We start from the raw sequence: 27757 nt of genomic DNA, 5'->3' as shown, positions 1-27757 counted from the left end.
TGACGCAGAAAAGCTCTGCAATTGAATTAAAGCAAAACCTCAAGAACATACAAATAATGTGCTGATGAGAGATGAAAGGTTTCATGACGAAAATACACACAAGAGCTCGTTTTTATAGCAATTTTGTCTTTTTAAAATTTGAGAATTGTAATAAAAGTATAGGATTTTAAAAAGATTGTACAAATAAAGTTTGATAAAATTGTAATTGCAAAATGGAGTTCAATATTTTTAGAATTGCTGGAACATTTTGCAAAAAATCTCCTCTATTATACCGGAAGTCATAATTTAAGAAATTAAAACAAATTTATCAACAAAAACTCAATTAATTCATTTAATTCTTTATTAGTTTACCAAATTTCGGAGGAATAGAAATGTTTCTCCGTTTCTTATTTAAGTTAAAATTAAACTTCAACTTCCATGTCAAAACGGCATTAAAATAATTTTTTTTAACTATTTTGTTCCTAAAACTGCCCATTCTAGACTGATTAATTCCGATTCATTTTAACTATAATTGTCTCTTATGTAAGAAAATCACTTTTTAAGTGTACGACAAAAAAGTCTTTCCTTTAATGAAATTAACTCAACGTGTCTTAATTTTCTTTTGCCAATTCTTATTAGAATTTAACTAATATAAATGTGTTTTAAGAGAAAATTTATTGGATTTTTTTTGTGCGAATTTCCAGAGAAGCAATTGAAAAAAATAATATATTTTTTTTAAATCGAAGTGTTTTTTCTTTTTAAATCCATCCGAAGAAATTATGTAACTCAAGAGGAGTAATTTTAAAATCTGTGATTTTAATCCAAAAACCTTCTAAACGCAATCAACACAAGAAGAAAAAGGGATGTTTCACATTTATTTGTTGGGCGACAAAAAAGTCTTTTTCGGCGCAAGTCACGTTTGGGCACATCAAGGGTTGACACAAAGCGTTTGTCTCGAGGGAAAGCTCGGCGGGTGTTTTGCGGTGAGGGGGTGGGTGGGTGGGTGGCGGAGGGTAGTGCGCTGGCACTCGGTTAGTCGGTCGAACATCAAAGGCCGGCGCAAAGGGCGGGCGGGCGGGCAACAAACAAATACATAAATCGAGCAACAGCAAAAACACAGATCAGTTGCGGGGGCAGTGCGAATTTTTTCTACCTGTGTGTTTTCGTCTCTTATTCTTAAGAGTGTGTTTTTGCGTGAGTGGTGTTTTGGTTTTAGGGTGCGATATAGTGTGTGAGTGCAGTGTGTGTCCGAGATTTGGGGGCTGCTGAGATCGACTGGCGCGCTGTGGCCGCCCTGCCTGGCCTCCCACCCCGCGGCCACATAATATGACCGACCGACGTGCGCAGACACAGTTTTCGCAAAACTACCCCCAGGCTGCAGCACGGGGTTGATTCCCGCTTCCCGCGCTCACAAAAATTCACACTCCAATAAATCTGTCAAGGGCAAGTCTTTTTTACATTTCCTTTTACATCAAATTTTAAACAATTGTTTTTTTTTCATTTTATATTTATATTTTTTTTTAAATCCAAATTTTTAGCTGTTTATCTACTTTTCTTGACTAAATTTTGATTTTTTAATTATTAAATCCTTAAAGTCGTCTACAGGATTAAAAAATTAATCAACCTGAAATTACGACCAAATAAGGAAATTGACAAATATATATATAATATAAATATATATTGCGATCTTTAAAAGGTGCTTTAAAAGAGACAAGCGATCTGCTGATTGTTTCTCTAACCCTATCTCTAGCCTTTTTGTAGATGGTGCTCATTTCCCACCAAATTGAATCCATAAAAATACATTTTTGCAACTAAAAATTTCCATAATAACTACAAGATTTATTAAAAAACCAGATTAATTTTCATTTTTAAAATTTAATATAAAATTCATGTGGCATATATAATATCTTGCATACATCCATTTTTTGTGTATAAACAATCTATATAATTATAATTGGTTTTTTTTAAATAATTAATCATGGTCGAAACAAAAAATATCGCAAATTAATTTGTATATTTTAACGCAAACGAAATGCAAGAGTATACATAATGCACAATGAGAGATTTAGAAAATTAATTATTTTTACATACCTCTGGATCTGGAACAGCTGGTCGGCGTCATCGTCATGAGAAGAATGCGTCGCAGTCATAACTGATATTCTCCAAAAAAATCCATCATTAGATGATGAAAATCGCGGTAATTTATTTTACGTAGGAATTAACACGAATTCGCACAGTGAAATGAGTGAATGTTGGAGACAAATTTATAATAACGACACCGTGTTTGGCTCTGCAAAAAGTTGGTTATATTTGACACCAGAGGCAGCAGGTGTCACGCAATGTAAATTGAGTGAGTATGCAAAGGAGCTTGGAAGTATGCGTATAAAAAGGTGTAATTTTTTGCCATAATACAAGAAATATATGCATTATCTCTTAATATATGTGATAATATGAATCTCAAACTGATACTTGTTCATATAAAACTGTTTTTAACTAGGTAAAAGTGTTCTTAAGTCAAAAGATCTCTAGCTCCTTTACTTACACACCTTTCAAAGCTACAAAAAACGACCAAAACAAAGCGAAAATCACAATGAAAAATAATGTCAAACTCGGTTTTAAAGTTAATTTTTGCAGAAATCGAAGAAGAAGAGTTGTCGGAATGAACCTCTGCTTATTGACACAACTGGTATAAATTAAAAACTCTAAATTTAAGTTATTTTAAATGCCTTTTTTCAAACTGGCACACAACATTATTTTCTTCTAATTTTGTTTATTTAATTTAATTGATTTGTAGGTGATTTATTTGCAAGTATGTAGTTCTATATTTACACTAAATTCACAGGTTCAGAGTGGCAAAAAATGCGGCGGTGTTCGTCGGACAAGAAAAACGCGTTCTCCGCATTCCATCCTTCCTCGGATGCATCGACCTTTGGCTAGGTCAAACGCTCGGAATTCGAGTCTGTTCGAGAATGCCGGGAGCAAAGGTCGGCGGAGAGAGGGTGAGGTGGTGTCATGCGGCCGGTCTTTGTCGTCGAGAGCTTATCACGCAGCGAACACGCCGTCCGCGACCCCGGTGACCAAAGTCGCAGCGAGATTACGTACGATTTCATGCTCAAGAACAAGCTGAACCACCGCCGCGTCAAACACCTCCGCGCGATGAACGAGCAACGAGTGGCCAGAGGCCACAAGCAGGCGGCCAACGGCACCAACGGCCACGGCCCTTCGCCGGTCGAGCTGCAGTTTGTCGGCAGAATTCATGAGATTCCGGTGCTGGATTCAGCAATTTCGGCCGTTGGAATTTTCTACGACCGCCTCAAGGTGATAATTTTAATTTAAATTTGCTTAATTTGATGAAAATAGAAGGCCTGAGGAGATTAATATTAATTTTATGATTTAGTTTTAAATTTTTGTCAAATTTAAATGTGGCATTGAGACTTAGTTTCATAATTTGTCAGATTCTAGAATAATTATTTTCAGTTTTCAGAAAAATATCATCAAAATTAAAAATTAACAACTTTCCTATCATTTTTCAGAAAAGCACCAAAGTGACAGAATGGAGTTTCGGTGTGGCTGAATCAAAGCTAAATTCGGTGGCCACCTTCACCCTTTCCTCCCGTCCTCTGCAGTTGCCCATTCACTTGGCCGACACGGCCGTTTGCTTCGGACTCGGCTTTGTCGAGGACAATTTTCCAGCCATCAAACAACGCCCTGAAGTGGCAAGTCCTTCTTTAATTTTAACAGCAAATCAAATTGTAATGATTAAAATTCCAGATTTTGTCCAACATGCGCGGTTTGGTGTCGGAGAAAGCCGAGGCCATCGCTCGGCCGGTGCTCGTCAGAGCCAACTCGGTCAAGGAAGTGGCCGCCCGAGGAATGCACTCGGCCTGCGACTTTAGCCTGCAGAGGGCCGACCAGGCCATGAACACCAGGGTTGGCTCCATCGCTGCCGAGTCCATCGACGTCGGACTCGAACTGGCTGAGCAGTTGATGGACACTTACTTGCCACCAGAGTCCTCTGATGAGGCTATTTTCAAAGATGGTAAAATTATCCATTTAAAAATTAAAATTATAGAAAGAAATTAAATTAATTTCTTGATTAATTGTTAATAATTTTGTTAATTAATCAATTCAGTACAGATATTAACACAAAATTAATACATGCAAAAATGAATTAAATTTGGCTGCTCATTAAATTGCAATAAGTAGATTTGTCATTTAAATCCAAAGATAATTAAATTACATACCTGTTATTTAAAGTTTTAATGATTTGATTTTGATCCTCAAATTTATCCAGAATAAATACTTTTAATTCCCAAGTTTTTTAATTAACTCAGCAAATTATTACAAAAAAGTTCATATTCAGTGAATATAGTTAATTTTTTTTTTAATTATTTGCTGCTTGTAAATTTCCAAAAAAATTTGGTCTGGATTTTTCATTTTTTATCAACTTTATGAACAATTTCATTGGAAAACTTTAACGATCATAATCATCTCATGCGTTATAATTAGCAAAATTACATGACGACTTCGATAGGCTAAAAATAAACTCGCTCTTCAGAATGAGTTGCCAAAGTCAGTCATGAGATTGAACAACAAATCGTAGTCTTGCTTCGTCGATACGCACACTTCACATGTCTCCCAAATTTGAGATAATTTTCGTCCACATTCACATCAGTATTTCCACTGAAAACACTCTAGAATCTCAATTAAAACCTCATTTCAGGTGAGGACGAGACTGATTTCAAGAAAAATCCTTCCCGAGATCCGCATCGAGCTCTGCAAACTGTGCATCGGGTCGACAGACTCACGCGCACCCTCCAGCGCCGTCTGACCAGGCGCACCCTTGCTCAGGTCAAGTCGCTCAGGGAGCACGCCATGGATGCTGTGACCCTTTTGCTAGGCGTCGCCAAAATTGTAAGAATTTTAAAAAATTTGTTTAATTTTTGAAATTTTAAAAAATATAAAAATAATAGTTTAAAATTTTTTCATTTCAAAGTAACTTAATTTTCAGGAATATAATTTTTATTAATCAATTAATTATGTTTCATTTTCAAATTAAATATTCAAAAAACATTGTAAATTGAGATTTTTTTGTTTACAAAATAACCTAATTTTGAGGAATAGAACTTTAATTAATTTTAGTAGCTCAATTTTTAAATTAAATATTAAAAATAACAATTTTACATTTGGATATTTCAATCTTAACTTAATATTGAGGAATAGAATTTTAATTAATTAATTTTTAAATGATTACATTTATTTCTATTTTAAAGTAACTTCATTTAAATAATTAATTTTAATTGTGTAATTTTTAAATTAAATATTACAAATAATTTCACATTATTTTATTTAAAAGTAAATTAAATTTCTGGAAAAGAATTTTAAACAATTAAATTTGATTTCTTTTCCAGGCTGTAACTGATCCGAAGGGCAGTGTCGATTATTTGGCCAATTTGTGGCGCGAGCTGAGTCAAGACGAACCTGAGAACCAGCCTGCACCTGAGACCCTGGAGCAGAGAACCACCCTGTTGGCGAGGGAGAGCGCTCGTCGGCTGGTGCACGTGGTGAACCTCCTCACCGCCCTGCCCATCGCTGCCTCCAGCAAGTTCTCACATTTGCTCATCGAAGTTCTGCATGTGAGACAATTTTGATTTTAAAGAAAGAATCAATTTTTTGTGTTGAAATGAATTATCCTCCAATTAAAAAATAAAGATTATTTCCAATTTGAAATATTTCTGTTGTTTTAAAAATCGAATCTTTCCCAGAGTTTGCGGCTCGACGGAGCTGCCCACGTGTTGGCCGTGCAAACCAGGCGTCGCTTCGAACAGCTCCAGAGTTTCACCAATCAGATCAGCTCCATTGCCTCCCAAATCCTGGTAAATGTCACGCCTCGAAAGATTTTATTTTACTAACAGTTATTTGAAATTTTACTATAAATCAGGAAACGGTCGCAAACAAGAAAATGGCTCACAACAATCATATCTCACCTGAAAACGGTAACACTCGCTAGTAAAATATAATTTAAAATTTTTGAATAGAATCCATCTCGGGGGTCACTTTTAGCATTTTCTCAATCCGCAACATTTGTGCATTTCATCTCTCTCTTTAAAGAAAATCGTGTTTTTATAAGGAATAAATAATAAAAATGAAACATTTTGGAATTTTATTTGGAATGCCAACTATTCTTGTGATAGTTGAGGAATCCTAAACTTCCTGAACAATTATTTCGTGAATGAGTTGCCAAATAATAATGCGTCACAATTCACTGCGGACTCATGACGAGCCTCCTTGTTGCCGAAAAATAAAAAAGGAGATTGATTTATCAGTTTTTTATATACCAACACAATAGGACATTTTTTCACATCTTATTGTTCATTAAAACCACGGAATGAGAGATTTTAAGATATTTCTTTCGTAGGCCTGCTATAACATTCAGTTTCACATTCTCCACAAAATATAGATTCCGACATTAAAATATTTTATATTTACAAGCAATTATTGTTCTCTCTGATTTAAATTTTTCAAACAAATTTTGAATTTTGGAAAACAACCGAATTAATTTAGTATAATTTTGTGTGTAACAATAACATATTATTTTTTTATACATAAAATATCTATACATCCACAGCTTTGCATCAAATGACATTTCAATAGGGAGCCCTGCGTATTTTTCACTCTGAAAATACTCTGAGATTTTATACAATTAAAAAGATCACAAAATTTTAACTGCTTCCGGTCAGCAAGTAGGTCACCATTTCACCCTTGCCCTTGACATCGACAGGCCCTCTGCAGGTCAACGAGTAGTTGCGCTCACACAAAATTTTGTACACTTCCTGCGTCACCTGAAAAAAAAATAATTAAAATTTTAAATTAATGAGAAGTTTTAATAATGAAAAATTACTTGAATGGAATCTAGTAGGCCTGTCGAGTCCATCCTGCTGGCCACGTTCACGGCATTTCCCCAAATGTCGTACTGCGGCTTTTTCACCCCAATCACACCTGCTACCACTGGACCCACACTTATGCCTAAGAAAATTAAAATTTTAGATTTAATTAAATTTACTTCAATAAAATAACAAATACGCATTTTTTTGTGAAATTTAATTTCATAACTAGAAGTTTAAAAAATGTAAATTTTCATACCTTATCAATTACAAGAATGCTTTTTTTTAATATAATTATAATTGAAAAGTTAAATTAAATAATTATCATTTCTAATTTTTTTTTTATTCGTTGTGAACTTATTTCATTTGTAATTAATTTTATATAGTAAAAAACTCCATTTTTTTATTAAATTAATTTTAAAAAGTAAACATTACTAAAAAAAACTATAATAAATAAATAAAATTTAAGAAAATAATTATAAACTTCTTAATTATTTTGATTTTTTAACAATTTAAAAAAAAATCAACACTTTTTCGTCTCACCTATTCTGATTTTGAAGTGATTGAAGGAATGTTCGTTAACATATTCTAATTGTTCCCTGATGCGCAGCGCGTAATCGGCCATCGCGGTGACGTGCGTGAAGTTAATGAGATCACAAGACTCCTCTGTCAAGCCTGCCAAAATTGAAAGCGCGCATTATTATTATTATTATTTGCGGCAAGATTCGGCGGTGCGCACCAGACGCAGCCATGTAAGTGGCGCCAGTCGACTTGATTTTCTCGATCGAGCTGAACCGCTCTTCCGCCAAAATCTCGTCAAAGTCGGCGATGATTTCGTTGAGCAGCCGCAGACACTCGACGCCCTCATTGTTCGACTCCAACTCGACGTAAAATTCCGAGAAGTTGGGAATCGACGCGAACATGATGCACACAAACTCGCACTCTTGGTGGTACAGCTCCTATTTATTCAACAAGAACAAAATAAATCAGCAGTGGAATTTGAATATTTTATTAAACAATTTACTTTTAAATTATTTTATCATGTTTCGACCTTTAAAATAATTCTTATTTAAGGCACCAAAGTAAGGGTAAGAAACCTTGAAATCATTCATTAAATTTTTTGATTTTAACGAATTTTTGTTCGTAATTTATTTTATTTTGTAGAAATTTAATAATTTTACTTAAAGATCCACTACGGTCATTTGCTCTTTATTCTGATAGATTGCTAAATTTCGAGTACATCTTGTGAAAACACTATTTGAAAATTCCAAACCGTTGCGTCTCAATCAAAAGAAAACCTAAATACGAGTGATTCGCGCGAAAAACGTGTGAGAATTGAGTAGCCAATCAGATCCATCAGTTTTGTACAAAAACTACAGAATTTGATCACATTGGCGCTGCGATCGCTTATTTTGCCACTGATGCCCCACGGCGCTGCAGAAAACGTGGCAAAATCAGCGATCGCAGCGCCAATGTGACCAAATTCTGTAGTTTTTGGAACAAACTGATGGATCTGATTGGCTACTCAATTCTCACACGTTTTTCGCGCGAATCACTCGTATTTAGGTTTTCTTTTGATTGAGACGCAACGGTTTGGAATTTTCAAATAGTGTTTTCACAAGATATCCTCGAAATTTAGCAATCTATCAGAATAAAGAGCAATACAAATCACCGGAGAGGATCTTTAAATACTGCAAAATTATTGAAAATTTTTATTTGAAATCAAATCCAAGCAAATTTTATGCTTTTTTTTAAAATGGATTTTGACAATAAGGTAATTGATACAATAAAATTTTTATATTATCCCTAATTTTGTAATTCTGGTATAATTTTTGCAGTGAAAAGTCAAATTTAATGTTTTATTCATAACTCAGAGTTATTTATGTAAATTTAAATTAAATATTGTTGCAACTTTCACTAAATTATCATTAATATTAGAACTGATAAAAGTAATGAATGAAATTCTCTCAAGGTTTCCGAAATCATTTTCTCCGAGTAACAAGGTGAAGTTTCCGAGAAACTCCATATTGATCCCACGCATTTCGCGATAAGAGAAAATGAATTCGAAGGGGAACTATGTATATATTTCCTAAAAGGGAGAGGCCCAAGAGCGAAATAAATTCGTAAGGAGAAGCCTCTCGCGGCGGAGGCCTTTTCCGCCAATACTTTTGATTTCCTTACCTCAATATCGCCGCCTAGAAAGTGATCCGCGACGTGCTCGGGCAGAATGTTGGAAAGCAGTTTTCTGTTGTGCGCCTGCAAGTGCTCCATTTCCTCTTTTTCCTCTGCAACACACGCGTTCGAAATAAATTAAATTGCTTGAAAGAGAGAGAGAGAGAGAGAGAGAGAGAGAGAGAGAGAGAGAGAGAGAGAGAGAGAGAGAGAGAGAGAGAGAGAGAGAGAGAGAGAGAGAGAGAGAGAGAGAGAGAGAGAGAGAGAGAGAGAGAGAGAGAGAGATTTCACCATTTGGCGAGCGCCTGCTGCGAAGCGAGAATATGCAACCGGCACGACACCACCAACGAGCAGGTTGCATAATTCGTTTTTGTGGGTCATTCTTATATTTCCCACTTATCAATTGATTAGTAAGAAAAAAATAAATTAAAAATACCGAAAATGAATCATTGAGTCTCAATAAAGCAAAAGGACATAAAAAGCCAATTATTTTTTAATTTTTTTTTTGTTCATTTAACAAAATGTTGAATTTGAATTGAATTTAAAACAAAATAATATCAAAACAACTATTTTATAAATGATTTCAATTATTTTAAAATATCTTTAAAAAAGCTTCTCATAAATTAAAACTTTTCACTCAATAAATGGACAGAAAAATTCTCACCATTTGCCTGGAGCTTCCACAAAAAGTCGAGGCGCGAAGTTGTCTCCGCCTGCTGGCTGTGAATCAGTGCGGCGAGGAGCAGAAATAAAATGCAAGAGGCGGTCAGCAAGACCGGCATCCCGGTCAAATCACCACCAAGGCTCCACCTTCACAATCAAGAACATTTTTTTAATTCCACTATATATTTTAAATGATTTTAACATTTTAAGAGAACAAGAGGCAAAAACAAAATGAAAATTATTTTTGTAAAAAAAAATACATTAATAAAAAGGCCAACTATCCTTCTAATGAAAAAGCAAAATAATATTTTTACAGTACTTTGAGTTAATTAATTTTTGCTATCAACTTATTCATGAAATGGAAATGAAATTATAAAAAAAAAATTCCTCACTATAATTGAAAAACGAGGAAAAACTGTTAGAATCTTTCTTTTTTTATACCATCAATTTTTCTCTCTCTTTATCAGCATTTTATAAAAATATCAAAATTGAAATTTTTACCTAAAAGAGAAATCGTTGAAATACTCACATTGACATGGGTGGAAGCATCAAACAGAGGATGGAACTGATGCTGCCCAGACCGAGCAGCGACAGTTTCACAGGGGTGGTGAGTGCCCTATTCTCGGCACACGCCGCCATCGCCAGCACAAAGCAACCGGCAACCCACTGGAGCAGAAGTTAAAAGTAATAAATAATCCTATCAATTTTTTTCGAAGCGCCGGAGCAAAACGGTTTCTTAATATGCTCAGCGTTGACAGAAAAATGAATTTTCCACTTTCAATTAACAAAATTTACCGTCAAAACATCAAAATTCATATTTTAATTAATTTTCGAGAATAAATAATAAATAAAACATTAAAAAGTGTTGCTATAATTCTTAAATAAATTAAAGTCCAAAAATTAAAAAAAAAATACAAATCAGGTTTTTCAGACTTTGGAAATTTTGAGGTTTAAATCGAAAGTAATCTTAATTGCTGAATTTTTCTTTAAATTTTTAACCAATTATAGTGCAATTGTTAAACATTTTATTTTTCTCTCCGTAAAATTTCAGAATATAGTGAAATTTCTGTAGGAAAAACTGACCTCCGGAATCTGCTCGGTATCACAAAGGCTGACGTTGTAGACGAAGCCGACGGTGCCATTCAGCTCGGGTTGGGCGGTCGCGTTGCCTTCGCTGAAGTTTCGCAACATTTGCTGGTCCACGTTGCACTCGCTTGGCCACGAATTGAATAACTTTTGAAAGAGAACAGAGCGATCACGTTTCAACAAGTTCGAGTTGGCGAGACTCACCAGTGGAAGCACGGCTGCGACGTAAATGCACACGACGCTGCAGATGGCCACGTTTTGCGCCACCTGACGACTCTGGTTCATTTTGGTCGAAACTTTGGTCACGAGTTTGCCGCACACATTGCTGCAGCTCTGCATTTTTCAATAAAAGTTTAAAGGGACCATCAACTTTTTGAAAAACAAAATTTCTTTTGTGCAGATTCTGATAAAATTTGTATATGAAGTTTCAAAAACTTTTTTGAAATTGTATTTGAACAAAAAATTGACAGAGTAATTCACTTTCAAAGTTTCTCGATAAAACAAAGATGGCTGCAGATTTTAAATCTTTAAAAGTTAATAACTCCGTCAATTTTTGTTCAAAAACAATTTTCTAAAAAAGCTTTGAATAGTCTCGCAAAAATCTATGAGAATCTTTGATTTGAGTTTTAGTTCGTCAGACCCTTTAAAATAAGATGGGCGTGCAAATCTTTATTTTGAAAAGTGAAAGAGCAGAAATAAAACACCGATTCTTACCTCACGCTTATAGGATAGAGTCAGAAAGTTGATAAATGCTATTAAAATCAGTCCAGGTATGCTGCATAGAGCACAGGCCAAAAGAGCAAGTAAGCTAAAATAGAAGAAATGTACAAATTGTGTATAAAAATCACACCCAAAAATATGACACCGAGATTCGTGAGTTTTGATTAATCGCCATGCAAATTACCTTTTGCTCGCGATCGCCTCCACCAGCATCACAAGCAAGTACACCAGCAAGGAACACACAAAGTACGCCGCCAGCAGTTTGTCTTGCTCGTGCGAGTACTTCAGACAAAAAAAATATACCAGTTAGTTTTTTTTTTAACAATTTGCATTAAAAGTGAACTAAAATTTAGATAAATAATTCTAAATGGATTGATTTGGAAGTGAGGAAACTAAAATTTTGATTAGTTTAAATTAAAAATGAGAAAGTGCAAAAACTCAAAAATTCATCTTTTATTGGAAAATTTAATTAAAGATCCTCTCCGGTTAAGTGTATTGCTCTCTCTATTTTGAAAGATTGCTAAATTTTGAGTATATCTTGTGAAAACACTATTTGAAAATTCCAAACCGTTGCGTCTCAATCAAAAGAAAACCTAAATACGAGTGATTCGCGCGAAAAACCTGCAAGAATTGAGTTGCCAATCAGATCCATCAGTTTCGTCCAAAAACTACAGAATTTGGTCACATTGACGCTGCGATCGCTGATTTTGCCACTAAAGCCCCACGGCGCTGCAGAAAACTTGGCAAAATCAGCGATCGCAGCGCCAATGTGACCAAATTCTGTAGTTTTTGGACGAAACTGATGGATCTGATTGGCAACTCAATTCTTGCAGGTTTTTCGCGCGAATCACTCGTATTTAGGTTTTCTTTTGATTGAGACGCAACAGTTTGGAATTTTCACATAGTTTTTTCACAAGATATACTCGAAATTTAGCAATCTTTCAGAATAAAGAACAATACAAAGGACCGGAGTGGATCTGTAAATATTTTGATAATGATGTATATTTTTTTTTTAAATAAATTTCGATAAAAAATAATAAAATCATTCTATAATCCAATTATGCTTGTTCTCACGTATTTGATTCTTTCTCGAGAAGAAAATTTTGCTGGGCATTTTGGCTACTTATCGGATCATTTTTATAACCTTAAAACACTAATTAAAATTTTAGAAAAATTAAAAAATGAAATAGAGAAATTTATATCAAAATAAAACTGACTCAATAAGGGAATCAATTTTAACGTAAATTCGGAAATCATGTTTATTTCAAACATATTAAGATTTTTGTTGCCTAAAAACCCTTTGAAATATTTCCGAATTTGAAATTTAAGCCCTAATTAAATCAACATTAATTTCCAATTGTATTTACCCAATAATCTCTTCCACTTTTATTTTTACACTAAACTTTTTTGATCCCCGAAAATTACTTTCCACTGTGTTTGCCATTAGTACAAATTTGTTTATTATTTCCTCGGTAAACAAGTCGTTATTCCTAATTTCCGACGGATTTGGAGGTGCCACGCGCGATTCGCAAAGTGAGAAAAACGAACCTTTTTCTCGACGTCGGGTTGCCTGAAGTTGAGCATGAAGTGTTTGCAGTGCTCGGCACGCAACCTGTCCACGCTGCGCGCGTCAATGGCGCGTTTGAGGTAGTCGTTGAGCTCCTCCTGCTGGTCACGCGGCTCCTCCAGTCTAAATTCAGCCCTCATTAATTAATAAAACGAGTTGGAAAAAATCAATCGAACCTGTTCTCCACCATCAGGTGATGGCCCATGACCCTCAGCTCTTTGGAAACGCTCACGCCGTTCGCGCCCTTGTTATTCGAGTTGCACGCCTGCTTCTGGGGCTGCACGCAATCAAATTCAAATTAAATACAAAACACACGCACACGTTACAAAATATTTAAATTGTTTTGAATATAATATAGAGGATTTGAATAAATAATGTGTCATTGACATTCAAGGTTGGTGAACGGATGATTTAAGTGAGGGAAGTTATTTATAAGTTAAATAACTTCCTAAAAATGAATTTAAAAGAATGGGCACTAAAATTATTGTTTAAAGAATAATTAAATCAATTTGTGCATAAATTAGGTGCAATATTCGAATATTATAATAAAAATTTTTCTAATTTTTAAGAAAAACAATTGTATTAATAATAAGCATATGAGAAATTTAAACACATTTTTTGTGCAACATAAAATATGTGAAAATTATGAAAATTTATTTTATGTGCAATGTTTAAATAAAAGTTAAATTTTCAAATTATCGTAATATCCATTTTTATTTGTAATCATTTTTTAATCTTGCAGGTTTGATAAAATAAAAATCCTTCCTCCTAATTGTCAAATTTTAAAGGTTTTAATTTTTAATTTACTTATAAATTGAGGGTTTTAGAATTAAAAAATTATGAAATAACGTCAAAAATCCATTTTATTTATTTTATTTTAATTTTGTTTATGCTGGAATTTATAAATTATTATTAAATTTAAAAACTATTGCAATTGAGATTCCCACAATATGTTTTTTGAATACTCTCTTGTTTCTTTTCATTTCTTTTTCCCCCATAGAAAGTTGCTCACGAGGGAATCATGACTAATGATGAAACAGTCGCTTTTTTTTAGAGTGTCATTTTTTGCTCCTTTTTCCTTTTTTCCAGCAAGATTAATTATTGTCCTTTTTATAAGAAGATAAAAAATTATAAACTGCGGTGGCCAGTGAAATTTTATTTCTGAATGAAAATTATTCAAAACAGTACTGAACAGTTAATTGCCTAATTTTTTCCCCATTTTACAACTAAAATTGTATTTCTAAACAAAGAAAGCCGAGCATAACTTTAATCATTTTTAATTATAAAAAATATCAAATTTTTGTGCGGAAAAATTATCTTTTGCATTGAATCTGCTGAATAATTTGAATGTGTCAGTCAGTGAGTTGCGCACAACAGAGGTCAAATCGATTCACTCAGTGGAAATTAATAAATAATCTATGTTTACTCACATTGATGCGGCACTCATCCTTGGGCACGATCAAGTACGTCGCAATGTTGTTCGTTCGGAGGTAAGAGTTTCGCTGGCCGCCGTTTCCCGGCTCCACTTCGTAGCTGTCGCCCAGGTACTGCAGAGTTTCTTTTGTCACGTGCACTCGGCTGTAATGCAGAAAAAGCGCATCTCAATGAAATATTCACGATTCTATTCGCGAGAAGAGCTCTACCGTCTAATTTTAATTGCATAACGGAGAAGAGAGCAACGCTTGAGAAACTTTTGCTCCTATTCATACAGAAAAATAGATTTTTTATTTGAAAAGTACTAATACTGCTAATGCAAGTAACCAACGACTAATTTTAAAGTTTAAAGAAAAATGGTCTAAGCCAGTTTAGAATCCTTTAGTCGCTGATGAATTAGGTAATCTAATTAAACCAAGGAGTATTTTCATTTTTTCTAAAAAATGGTCTGTGCCTGTAAATAATCCTTTAGTCGCTGATCAATTAGGTAATCTAATTAAACCAAGGAGTATTTTAATTTTTTCTAAAAAATGGTCTGTGCCTGTTAATAATCCTTTAGTCGCTGATCAATTAGGTAATCTAATTTAAACCAAGGTCTATTTTCATTTATTCTAAAAAATGGTCTATGCCTGTTAATAATCCTTTAGTCGCTGATGAATTAGGCACCAATATTCTGACAAAAATTCTGACACAAATGCTGACAAAAATTCTGACACAAATTCAGACAAATATTCTGACCAATATTCTGACAATAATTCTGACACAAATGCTGACCAATATTCTGACAAAAATTCTGACACAAATGCTGACAAATATTCTGACCAAAATTCTGAAAAGTTTCAAATTTGCAAAAACAAGGACTTTATGTCGAGGTGAGGTCTACCGACGGGCTGACAAATATTCTGACCAATATTCTGACACAAATGCTGACCAATATTCTGACAAAAATGTTGAACAATATTCTGACAAAAATATTCTGAAAAGTTTCAAATTTGCAAAAACGAGGACTTTATGTCGAGGTGAGGTCTACCGACGGGCTGACAAAAATTCTGACAAATATTCTGACCAATATTCTGACAAAAATTCTGACACAAATACTGACAAAAATTCTGACACAAATGCTGACTAATATTCTGACAAAAATGCTGACCAATATTCTGACAAAAATTCTGACACAAATGCTGACAAATATTCTGACCAATATTCTGACAAAAATGCTGACCAATATTCTGACAAAAATGCTGACCAATATTCTGACAAAAATTCTGACACAAATGCTGACAAATATTCTGACCAATATTCTGAAAAGTTCCAAATTTGCAAAAACAAGGACTTTATGTCGAGGTGAGGTCTACCGACGGGCTGACAAATATTCTGACCAATATTCTGACAAAAATTCTGACACAAATGCTGACCAATATTCTGACAATAATGTTGAACATTATTCTGACAAAAATATTCTGAAAAGTTTCAAATTTGCAAAAACGAGGACTTTATGTCGAGGTGAGGTCTACCGACGGGCTGACAAATATTATGACCAATATTCTGACAAAAATGCTGACCAATATTCTGACAAAAATGCTGACCACTATTCTGACAAAAATTCTGACACAAATGCTGACAAATATTCTGACCAATATTCTGAAAAGTTTCAAATTTGCAAAAACGAGGACTTTATGTCGAGGTGAGGTCTACCGACGGGCTGACAAATATTATGACCAATATTCTGACAAAAATGCTGACCAATATTCTGACAAAAATGCTGACCAATATTCTGACAAAAATTCTGACACAAATACTGACAAAAATTCTGACTAAAATGCTGACCAATATTCTGACAAAAATGCTGACCAACATTCTGACAAAAATTCTGACACAAATGCTGACAAATATTCTGACCAATATTCTGAAAAATTTCAAATTTGCAAAAACAAGGACTCTATGTCTAGGTGAGGTCTACCGACGGGCTGAAAAAAATTCTGACAAATATTCTGACCAATATTCTGACAAAAATTCTGACACAAACACTGACCAATATTCTGACAAAAATGCTGACCAATATTCTGACAAAAATAATGACCAATATTCTGACAAAAATTCTGACACAAATGCACACAAATATTCTGACCAATATTCTGAAAAGTTTCAAATTTGCAAAAACAAGGACTTTATGTCGAGGTGAGGTCTACCGACGGGCTGACAAATATTCTGACCAATATTCTGACACAAATGCTGACCAATATTCTGACAAAAATGTTGAACAATATTCTGACAAAAATATTCTGAAAAGTTTCAAATTTGCAAAATCGAGGACTTTATGTCGAGGTGAGGTCTACCGACGGGCTGACAAAAATTCTGAAAAATATTCTGACCAATATTCTGACAAAAATTCTGACACAAATACTGACAAAAATTCTGACTAAAATGCTGACCAACATTCTGACAAAAATTCTGACACAAATGCTGACAAATATTCTGAAAAGTTTCAAATTTGCAAAAACAAGGACTTTATTGTCAATTTAAACCAAGGTCGATTTTCATTTTTTCTAAAAAATGGTCTGTGCCTGTTAATAATCCTTTAGTCGGTGATCAATTAGGTAATTTAATTTAAACCAAGGTCTATTTTCATTTTTTCTAAAAAATGGTCTGTGCCTGTTAATAATCCTTTAGTCGCTGATCAATTAGGTAATCTAATTTAAACCAAGGTCTATTTTCATTTTTTCTAAAAAATGGTCTGTGCCTGTTAATAATCCTTTAGTCGGTGATCAATTAGGTAATTTAATTTAAACCAAGGTCTATTTTCATTTTTTCTAAAAAATGGTCTGTGCCTGTTAATAATCCAGAAAATAGGTTCAAGTTTCATTTTTCGTGAAAGTTGCCACGAATTTCAATAAACACTGAATGATTACTCAAGCATTTCTACGTTTATTCAGTCGCATGGGTATATTATCCAGAAAAACACGTTTAAAGCGATTTTACCGGATAAAGAGCTTGTTGATTCATTTACGTTTACGTTACGACTAATGAGCATTGTCGTTGATTAATCGATTTGAATAATAGCGGACTGCTGCCTCGTCTAGATCATTTGTCGTTAAATGATCCATGAAAATGTAGCTAAATATCAATGTTAAACGATTTTTCAAAATTCTCGACTTTTGTCACAGCCGCCAGTTGCTGCAGGTCTAGATATTTGTGTAGAACCTGCTCCTTATTTATTTTAAAAGTACCGGTACTAACACTATATATATTTTGAATTTTTGGAATACATATACATAAAGCATTCTCTGAAGACCGCTCTTGATGAGAATTGGAAAGCTGAAGAAAAACAAAGAAGATTTAGTTATACATTTAAGCCGATAACTGGCATTAAGGGATTGTGAATGCATCAAATACTCCTGGAACTAAGTAATAAGTTGTTGATTTTTTTAAAAATCTAGGTTTCTCATATTTTTGGAAGCCTTTTACCGTTAAAATTTACGTCAATTGCGTGTGGTCGGTAAATTTTACCATAAAATGCCATAGTCCAGAAAATAGGTTCAAGTTTACTTTTTCGTGAAAGTTGCCACGAATTTCAATAAACACTGAATGATTGCTCAAGCATTTTGACGTTTACTCAGTCGCATGGGTATATTATCCAGAGAAACACGTTTAAAGCGATTTTACCGGATAAAGAGCTTGTTGATTCATTTACGTTTACGTTACGACTAATGAGCATTGTCGTTGATTAATCGATTTGAATAATAGCGGACTGCTGCCTCGTCTAGATCATTTGTCGTTAAATGATCCATGAAAATGTAGCTAAATATCAATGTTGAACGATTTTTCAAAATTCTCGACTTTTGTCACAGCCGCCCTTGCTGCAGGTCTAGATATTTGTGTAGAACCTGCTCCTGATTTATTTTAAAAGTACCGGTACTAACACTATATATATTTTGAATTTTTGGAATACATATACATAAAGCATTCTCTGAAGACCGCTCTTGATGAGAATTGGAAAGCTGAAGAAAAACACAAGTATGATTTAGTTATACATTTAAGCCGATAACTGGCATTAAGGGATTGTGCATGCATCAAATACTCCTGGAACTAAGTAATAAGTTGTTGATTTTTTTAAAAATCTAGGTTTCTCATATTTTTGGAAGCCTTTTACCGTTAAAATTTACGTCAATTGCGTGTGGTCGGTAAATTTTACCATAAAATGCCATAGTCCAGAAAATAGGTTCAAGTTTCATTTTTCGTGAAAGTTGCCACGAATTTCAATAAACACTGAATGATTGCTCAAGCATTTTGACGTTTACTCAGTCGCATGGGTATATTATCCAGAGAAACACGTTTAAAGCGATTTTACCGGATAAAGAGCTTGTTGATTCATTTACGTTTACGTTACGACTAATGAGCATTGTCGTTGATTAATCGATTTGAATAATAGCGGACTGCTGCCTCGTCTAGATCATTTGTCGTTAAATGATCCATGAAAATGTAGCTAAATATCAATGTTGAACGATTTTTCAAAATTCTCGACTTTTGTCACAGCCGCCCTTGCTGCAGGTCTAGATATTTGTGTAGAACCTGCTCCTGATTTATTTTAAAAGTACCGGTACTAACACTATATATATTTTGAATTTTTGGAATACATATACATAAAGCATTCTCTGAAGACCGCTCTAGATGAGAATTGGAAAGCTGAAGAAAAACACAAGTAAGATTTAGTAATACATTTAAGCCGATAACTGGCATTAAGGGATTGTGCATGCATCAAATACTCCTGGAACTAAGTAATAAGTTGTTGATTTTTTTAAAAATCTAGGTTTCTCATATTTTTGGAAGCCTTTTACCGTTAAAATTTACGTCAATTGCGTGTGGTCGGTAAATTTTACCATAAAATGCCATAGTCCAGAAAATAGGTTCAAGTTTCATTTTTCGTGAAAGTTGCCACGAATTTCAATAAACACTGAATGATTGCTCAAGCATTTTGACGTTTACTCAGTCGCATGGGTATATTATCCAGAGAAACACGTTTAAAGCGATTTTACCGGATAAAGAGCTTGTTGATTCATTTACGTTTACGTTACGACTAATGAGCATTGTCGTTGATTAATCGATTTGAATAATAGCGGACTGCTGCCTCGTCTAGATCATTTGTCGTTAAATGATCCATGAAAATGTAGCTAAATATCAATGTTGAACGATTTTTCAAAATTCTCGACTTTTGTCACAGCCGCCCTTGCTGCAGGTCTAGATATTTGTGTAGAACCTGCTCCTGATTTATTTTAAAAGTACCGGTACTAACACTATATATATTTTGAATTTTTGGAATACATATACATAAAGCATTCTCTGAAGACCGCTCTTGATGAGAATTGGAAAGCTGAAGAAAAACACAAGTATGATTTAGTTATACATTTAAGCCGATTACTGGCATTAAGGGATTGTGCATGCATCAAATACTCCTGGAACTAAGTAATAGGTTGTTGATTTTTTTAAAAATCTAGGTTTCTCATATTTTTGGAACCCTTTTACCGTTAAAATTTACGTAATTTGCGTGTGGTCGGTAAATTTTACCATAAAATGCCATAGTCCAGAAAATAGGTTCAAGTTTACTTTTTCGTGAAAGTTGCCACGAATTTCAATAAACACTGAATGATTGCTCAAGCATTTTGACGTTTACTCAGTCGCATGGGTATATTATCCAGAGAAACACGTTTAAAGCGATTTTACCGGATAAAGAGCTTGTTGATTCATTTACGTTTACGTAACGACTAATGAGCATTGTCGTTGATTAATCGATTTGAATAATAGCGGACTGCTGCCTCGTCTAGATCATTTGTCGTTAAATGATCCATGAAAATGTAGCTAAATATCAATGTTGAGCGATTTTTCAAAATTCTCGACTTTTGTCACAGCCGCCAGTTGCTGCAGGTCTAGATATTTGTGTAGAACCTGCTCCTTATTTATTTTAAAAGTACCGGTACTAACACTATATATATTTTGAATTTTTGGAATACATATACATAAAGCATTCTCTGAAGACCGCTCTTGATGAGAATTGGAAAGCTGAAGAAAAACACAAGTATGATTTAGCTATACATTTAAGCCGATAACTGGCATTAAGGGATTGTGCACGCATCAAATACTCCTGGAACTGAGTAATAAGTTGTTGATTTTTTTAAAAATCTAGGTTTCTCATATTTTTGGAAGCCTTTTACCGTTAAAATTTACGTCAATTGCGTGTGGTCGGTAAATTTTACCATAAAATGCCATAGTCCAGAAAATAGGTTCAAGTTTACTTTTTCGTGAAAGTTGCCACGAATTTCAATAAACACTGAATGATTGCTCAAGCATTTTGACGTTTACTCAGTCGCATGGGTATATTATCCAGAGAAACACGTTTAAAGCGATTTTACCGGATAAAGAGCTTGTTGATTCATTTACGTTTACGTTACGACTAATGAGCATTGTCGTTGATTAATCGATTTGAATAATAGCGGACTGCTGCCTCGTCTAGATCATTTGTCGTTAAATGATCCATGAAAATGTAGCTAAATATCAATGTTGAACGATTTTTCAAAATTCTCGACTTTTGTCACAGCCGCCCTTGCTGCAGGTCTAGATATTTGTGTAGAACCTGCTCCTGATTTATTTTAAAAGTACCGGTACTAACACTATATATATTTTGAATTTTTGGAATACATATACATAAAGCATTCTCTGAAGACCGCTCTTGATGAGAATTGGAAAGCTGAAGAAAAACACAAGTATGATTTAGTTATACATTTAAGCCGATAACTGGCATTAAGGGATTGTGCATGCATCAAATACTCCTGGAACTAAGTAATAAGTTGTTGATTTTTTTAAAAATCTAGGTTTCTCATATTTTTGGAAGCCTTTTACCGTTAAAATTTACGTCAATTGCGTGTGGTCGGTAAATTTTACCATAAAATGCCATAGTCCAGAAAATAGGTTCAAGTTTCATTTTTCGTGAAAGTTGCCACGAATTTCAATAAACACTGAATGATTGCTCAAGCATTTTGACGTTTACTCAGTCGCATGGGTATATTATCCAGAGAAACACGTTTAAAGCGATTTTACCGGATAAAGAGCTTGTTGATTCATTTACGTTTACGTTACGACTAATGAGCATTGTCGTTGATTAATCGATTTGAATAATAGCGGACTGCTGCCTCGTCTAGATCATTTGTCGTTAAATGATCCATGAAAATGTAGCTAAATATCAATGTTGAACGATTTTTCAAAATTCTCGACTTTTGTCACAGCCGCCCTTGCTGCAGGTCTAGATATTTGTGTAGAACCTGCTCCTGATTTATTTTAAAAGTACCGGTACTAACACTATATATATTTTGAATTTTTGGAATACATATACATAAAGCATTCTCTGAAGACCGCTCTAGATGAGAATTGGAAAGCTGAAGAAAAACACAAGTAAGATTTAGTAATACATTTAAGCCGATAACTGGCATTAAGGGATTGTGCATGCATCAAATACTCCTGGAACTAAGTAATAAGTTGTTGATTTTTTTAAAAATCTAGGTTTCTCATATTTTTGGAAGCCTTTTACCGTTAAAATTTACGTCAATTGCGTGTGGTCGGTAAATTTTACCATAAAATGCCATAGTCCAGAAAATAGGTTCAAGTTTCATTTTTCGTGAAAGTTGCCACGAATTTCAATAAACACTGAATGATTGCTCAAGCATTTTGACGTTTACTCAGTCGCATGGGTATATTATCCAGAGAAACACGTTTAAAGCGATTTTACCGGATAAAGAGCTTGTTGATTCATTTACGTTTACGTTACGACTAATGAGCATTGTCGTTGATTAATCGATTTGAATAATAGCGGACTGCTGCCTCGTCTAGATCATTTGTCGTTAAATGATCCATGAAAATGTAGCTAAATATCAATGTTGAACGATTTTTCAAAATTCTCGACTTTTGTCACAGCCGCCCTTGCTGCAGGTCTAGATATTTGTGTAGAACCTGCTCCTGATTTATTTTAAAAGTACCGGTACTAACACTATATATATTTTGAATTTTTGGAATACATATACATAAAGCATTCTCTGAAGACCGCTCTTGATGAGAATTGGAAAGCTGAAGAAAAACACAAGTATGATTTAGTTATACATTTAAGCCGATTACTGGCATTAAGGGATTGTGCATGCATCAAATACTCCTGGAACTAAGTAATAGGTTGTTGATTTTTTTAAAAATCTAGGTTTCTCATATTTTTGGAACCCTTTTACCGTTAAAATTTACGTAATTTGCGTGTGGTCGGTAAATTTTACCATAAAATGCCATAGTCCAGAAAATAGGTTCAAGTTTACTTTTTCGTGAAAGTTGCCACGAATTTCAATAAACACTGAATGATTGCTCAAGCATTTTGACGTTTACTCAGTCGCATGGGTATATTATCCAGAGAAACACGTTTAAAGCGATTTTACCGGATAAAGAGCTTGTTGATTCATTTACGTTTACGTAACGACTAATGAGCATTGTCGTTGATTAATCGATTTGAATAATAGCGGACTGCTGCCTCGTCTAGATCATTTGTCGTTAAATGATCCATGAAAATGTAGCTAAATATCAATGTTGAGCGATTTTTCAAAATTCTCGACTTTTGTCACAGCCGCCAGTTGCTGCAGGTCTAGATATTTGTGTAGAACCTGCTCCTTATTTATTTTAAAAGTACCGGTACTAACACTATATATATTTTGAATTTTTGGAATACATATACATAAAGCATTCTCTGAAGACCGCTCTTGATGAGAATTGGAAAGCTGAAGAAAAACACAAGTATGATTTAGCTATACATTTAAGCCGATAACTGGCATTAAGGGATTGTGCACGCATCAAATACTCCTGGAACTGAGTAATAAGTTGTTGATTTTTTTAAAAATCTAGGTTTCTCATATTTTTGGAAGCCTTTTACCGTTAAAATTTACGTCAATTGCGTGTGGTCGGTAAATTTTACCATAAAATGCCATAGTCCAGAAAATAGGTTCAAGTTTACTTTTTCGTGAAAGTTGCCACGAATTTCAATAAACACTGAATGATTGCTCAAGCATTTTGACGTTTACTCAGTCGCATGGGTATATTATCCAGAGAAACACGTTTAAAGCGATTTTACCGGATAAAGAGCTTGTTGATTCATTTACGTTTACGTTACGACTAATGAGCATTGTCGTTGATTAATCGATTTGAATAATAGCGGACTGCTGCCTCGTCTAGATCATTTGTCGTTAAATGATCCATGAAAATGTAGCTAAATATCAATGTTGAACGATTTTTCAAAATTCTCGACTTTTGTCACAGCCGCCCTTGCTGCAGGTCTAGATATTTGTGTAGAACCTGCTCCTGATTTATTTTAAAAGTACCGGTACTAACACTATATATATTTTGAATTTTTGGAATACATATACATAAAGCATTCTCTGAAGACCGCACTTGATGAGAATTGGAAAGCTGAAGAAAAACACAAGTTAGATTTAGTAATACATTTAAGCCGATAACTGGCATTAAGGGATTGTGCATGCATCAAATACTCCTGGAACTAAGGAATAAGTTGTTGATTTTTTTAAAAATCTAGGTTTCTCATATTTTTGGAAGCCTTTTACCGTTAAAATTTACGTCAATTGCGTGTGGTCGGTAAATTTTACCATAAAATGCCATAGTCCAGAAAATAGGTTCAAGTTTACTTTTTCGTGAAAGTTGCCACGAATTTCAATAAACACTGAATGATTGCTCAAGCATTTTGACGTTTACTCAGTCGCATGGGTATATTATCCAGAGAAACACGTTTAAAGCGATTTTACCGGATAAAGAGCTTGTTGATTCATTTACGTTTACGTTACGACTAATGAGCATTGTCGTTGATTAATCGATTTGAATAATAGCGGACTGCTGCCTCGTCTAGATCATTTGTCGTTAAATGATCCATGAAAATGTAGCTAAATATCAATGTTGAACGATTTTTCAAAATTCTCGACTTTTGTCACAGCCGCCCTTGCTGCAGGTCTAGATAATTGTGTAGAACCTGCTCCTGATTTATTTTAAAAGTACCGGTACTAACACTATATATATTTTGAATTTTTGGAATACATATACATAAAGCATTCTCTGAAGACCGCTCTTGATGAGAATTGGAAAGCTGAAGAAAAACACAAGTATGATTTAGCTATACATTTAAGCCGATAACTGGCATTAAGGGATTGTGCACGCATCAAATACTCCTGGAACTGAGTAATAAGTTGTTGATTTTTTTAAAAATCTAGGTTTCTCATATTTTTGGAAGCCTTTTACCGTTAAAATTTACGTCAATTGCGTGTGGTCGGTAAATTTTACCATAAAATGCCATAGTCCAGAAAATAGGTTCAAGTTTACTTTTTCGTGAAAGTTGCCACGAATTTCAATAAACACTGAATGATTGCTCAAGCATTTTGACGTTTACTCAGTCGCATGGGTATATTATCCAGAGAAACACGTTTAAAGCGATTTTACCGGATAAAGAGCTTGTTGATTCATTTACGTTTACGTTACGACTAATGAGCATTGTCGTTGATTAATCGATTTGAATAATAGCGGACTGCTGCCTCGTCTAGATCATTTGTCGTTAAATGATCCATGAAAATGTAGCTAAATATCAATGTTGAACGATTTTTCAAAATTCTCGACTTTTGTCACAGCCGCCCTTGCTGCAGGTCTAGATATTTGTGTAGAACCTGCTCCTGATTTATTTTAAAAGTACCGGTACTAACACTATATATATTTTGAATTTTTGGAATACATATACATAAAGCATTCTCTGAAGACCGCACTTGATGAGAATTGGAAAGCTGAAGAAAAACACAAGTAAGATTTAGTAATACATTTAAGCCGATAACTGGCATTAAGGGATTGTGCATGCATCAAATACTCCTGGAACTAAGGAATAAGTTGTTGATTTTTTTAAAAATCTAGGTTTCTCATATTTTTGGAAGCCTTTTACCGTTAAAATTTACGTCAATTGCGTGTGGTCGGTAAATTTTACCATAAAATGCCATAGTCCAGAAAATAGGTTCAAGTTTACTTTTTCGTGAAAGTTGCCACGAATTTCAATAAACACTGAATGATTGCTCAAGCATTTTGACGTTTACTCAGTCGCATGGGTATATTATCCAGAGAAACACGTTTAAAGCGATTTTACCGGATAAAGAGCTTGTTGATTCATTTACGTTTACGTTACGACTAATGAGCATTGTCGTTGATTAATCGATTTGAATAATAGCGGACTGCTGCCTCGTCTAGATCATTTGTCGTTAAATGATCCATGAAAATGTAGCTAAATATCAATGTTGAACGATTTTTCAAAATTCTCGACTTTTGTCACAGCCGCCCTTGCTGAAGGTCTAGATATTTGTGTAGAACCTGCTCCTGATTTATTTTAAAAGTACCGGTACTAACACTATATATATTTTGAATTTTTGGAATACATATACATAAAGCATTCTCTGAAGACCGCACTTGATGAGAATTGGAAAGCTGAAGAAAAACACAAGTAAGATTTAGTAATACATTTAAGCCGATAACTGGCATTAAGGGATTGTGCATGCATCAAATACTCCTGGAACTAAGGAATAAGTTGTTGATTTTTTTAATAATCTAGGTTTCTCATATTTTTGGAAGCCTTTTACCGTTAAAATTTACGTCAATTGCGTGTGGTCGGTAAATTTTACCATAAAATGCCATAGTCCAGAAAATAGGTTCAAGTTTACTTTTTCGTGAAAGTTGCCACGAATTTCAATAAACACTGAATGATTGCTCAAGCATTTTGACGTTTACTCAGTCGCATGGGTATATTATCCAGAGAAACACGTTTAAAGCGATTTTACCGGATAAAGAGCTTGTTGATTCATTTACGTTTACGTTACGACTAATGAGCATTGTCGTTGATTAATCGATTTGAATAATAGCGCACTGCTGCCTCGTCTAGATCATTTGTCGTTAAATGATCCATGAAAATGTAGCCAAATATCAATGTTGAGCGATTTTTCAAAATTCTCGACTTTTGTCACAGCCGCCAGTTGCTGCAGGTCTAGATATTTGTGTAGAACCTGCTCCTTATTTATTTTAAAAGTACCGGTACTAACACTATATATATTTTGAATTTTTGGAATACATATACATAAAGCATTCTCTGAAGACCGCTCTTGATGAGAATTGGAAAGCTGAAGAAAAACACAAGTATGATTTAGTTATACATTTAAGCCGATTACTGGCATTAAGGGATTGTGCATGCATCAAATACTCCTGGAACTAAGTAATAGGTTGTTGATTTTTTTAAAAATCTAGGTTTCTCATATTTTTGGAACCCTTTTACCGTTAAAATTTACGTAATTTGCGTGTGGTCGGTAAATTTTACCATAAAATGCCATAGTCCAGAAAATAGGTTCAAGTTTACTTTTTCGTGAAAGTTGCCACGAATTTCAATAAACACTGAATGATTGCTCAAGCATTTTGACGTTTACTCAGTCGCATGGGTATATTATCCAGAGAAACACGTTTAAAGCGATTTTACCGGATAAAGAGCTTGTTGATTCATTTACGTTTACGTAACGACTAATGAGCATTGTCGTTGATTAATCGATTTGAATAATAGCGGACTGCTGCCTCGTCTAGATCATTTGTCGTTAAATGATCCATGAAAATGTAGCTAAATATCAATGTTGAGCGATTTTTCAAAATTCTCGACTTTTGTCACAGCCGCCAGTTGCTGCAGGTCTAGATATTTGTGTAGAACCTGCTCCTTATTTATTTTAAAAGTACCGGTACTAACACTATATATATTTTGAATTTTTGGAATACATATACATAAAGCATTCTCTGAAGACCGCTCTTGATGAGAATTGGAAAGCTGAAGAAAAACACAAGTATGATTTAGCTATACATTTAAGCCGATAACTGGCATTAAGGGATTGTGCACGCATCAAATACTCCTGGAACTGAGTAATAAGTTGTTGATTTTTTTAAAAATCTAGGTTTCTCATATTTTTGGAAGCCTTTTACCGTTAAAATTTACGTCAATTGCGTGTGGTCGGTAAATTTTACCATAAAATGCCATAGTCCAGAAAATAGGTTCAAGTTTACTTTTTCGTGAAAGTTGCCACGAATTTCAATAAACACTGAATGATTGCTCAAGCATTTTGACGTTTACTCAGTCGCATGGGTATATTATCCAGAGAAACACGTTTAAAGCGAT

At 34.2% G+C, this 27757-nt stretch overlaps 3 protein-coding genes across 6 annotated transcripts in view; 1 reads left to right on the top strand and 2 right to left on the bottom strand.

Moving 5' to 3' along the window:
- Positions 1-2216, bottom strand: part of LOC132204766 (protein Skeletor, isoforms B/C) — a 40446-nt gene extending 38230 nt beyond the window's left edge. Inside the window, exon 1 of the mRNA XM_059633521.1 lies at positions 2071-2216. The gene's annotated coding sequence lies outside the window, so the exon portion shown is untranslated. The remainder of the gene's footprint in view (positions 1-2070) is intronic.
- A 318-nt stretch (positions 2217-2534) lies between these two features.
- On the top strand, positions 2535-6132 carry LOC132204767 (lipid storage droplets surface-binding protein 1). The gene is made up of 8 exons (XM_059633522.1): positions 2535-2665; positions 2822-3297; positions 3513-3695; positions 3751-4018; positions 4703-4893; positions 5391-5615; positions 5745-5855; positions 5921-6132. The coding sequence occupies exons 2-8, from the start codon at positions 2992-2994 to the stop codon at positions 5987-5989; spliced, it is 1353 nt and encodes a 450-aa protein (XP_059489505.1). The 5' UTR covers positions 2535-2665; positions 2822-2991; the 3' UTR covers positions 5990-6132.
- Positions 6133-6342: 210 nt separating this feature from the next.
- The window catches only part of LOC132204761 (adenylate cyclase type 5), a 102994-nt gene continuing 81579 nt past the window's right edge, over positions 6343-27757 (bottom strand). For all 4 annotated transcript variants that reach the window (XM_059633508.1, XM_059633506.1, XM_059633512.1 and 1 more), the window contains exons 12-25: positions 14502-14649; positions 13248-13348; positions 13053-13194; positions 11689-11786; positions 11499-11592; positions 10989-11117; positions 10782-10931; positions 10228-10364; positions 9700-9845; positions 9045-9148; positions 7603-7822; positions 7407-7538; positions 6881-7005; positions 6343-6821 (exon numbers count right to left, since the gene is read on the bottom strand). In XM_059633508.1, the coding sequence (XP_059489491.1) occupies positions 6702-6821; positions 6881-7005; positions 7407-7538; positions 7603-7822; positions 9045-9148; positions 9700-9845; positions 10228-10364; positions 10782-10931; positions 10989-11117; positions 11499-11592; positions 11689-11786; positions 13053-13194; positions 13248-13348; positions 14502-14649 (1846 nt within the window). In that variant the 3' untranslated portion in view covers positions 6343-6701. The remainder of the gene's footprint in view (positions 6822-6880; positions 7006-7406; positions 7539-7602; positions 7823-9044; positions 9149-9699; positions 9846-10227; positions 10365-10781; positions 10932-10988; positions 11118-11498; positions 11593-11688; positions 11787-13052; positions 13195-13247; positions 13349-14501; positions 14650-27757) is intronic.

The sequence above is a fragment of the Neocloeon triangulifer genome, unplaced genomic scaffold (assembly GCF_031216515.1).
Source record: "Neocloeon triangulifer isolate White Clay Creek 2 clone unplaced genomic scaffold, ASM3121651v1 ptg000022l, whole genome shotgun sequence".
NCBI lineage: Eukaryota > Metazoa > Arthropoda > Insecta > Ephemeroptera > Baetidae > Neocloeon > Neocloeon triangulifer.
The sequence above is the reverse complement of the archived record's forward strand: the minus strand, read 5'-3'. Positions and strand labels throughout refer to the sequence as shown.

What these genes read in the sequence shown, in the direction of transcription:
- LOC132204767 (XM_059633522.1), top strand. Translation starts at nt 2,992, where the DNA reads ATGCGGCCGGTCTTTGTCGTCGAGAGCTTATCACGCAGCGAACACGCC. An exon ending in TTTTCTACGACCGCCTCAAG is followed by an intron (nt 3,298 to 3,512) that starts GTGATAATTTTA and finishes ATCATTTTTCAG; the next exon opens with AAAAGCACCAAAGTGACAGA. An exon ending in TCAAACAACGCCCTGAAGTG is followed by an intron (nt 3,696 to 3,750) that starts GCAAGTCCTTCT and finishes TTAAAATTCCAG; the next exon opens with ATTTTGTCCAACATGCGCGG.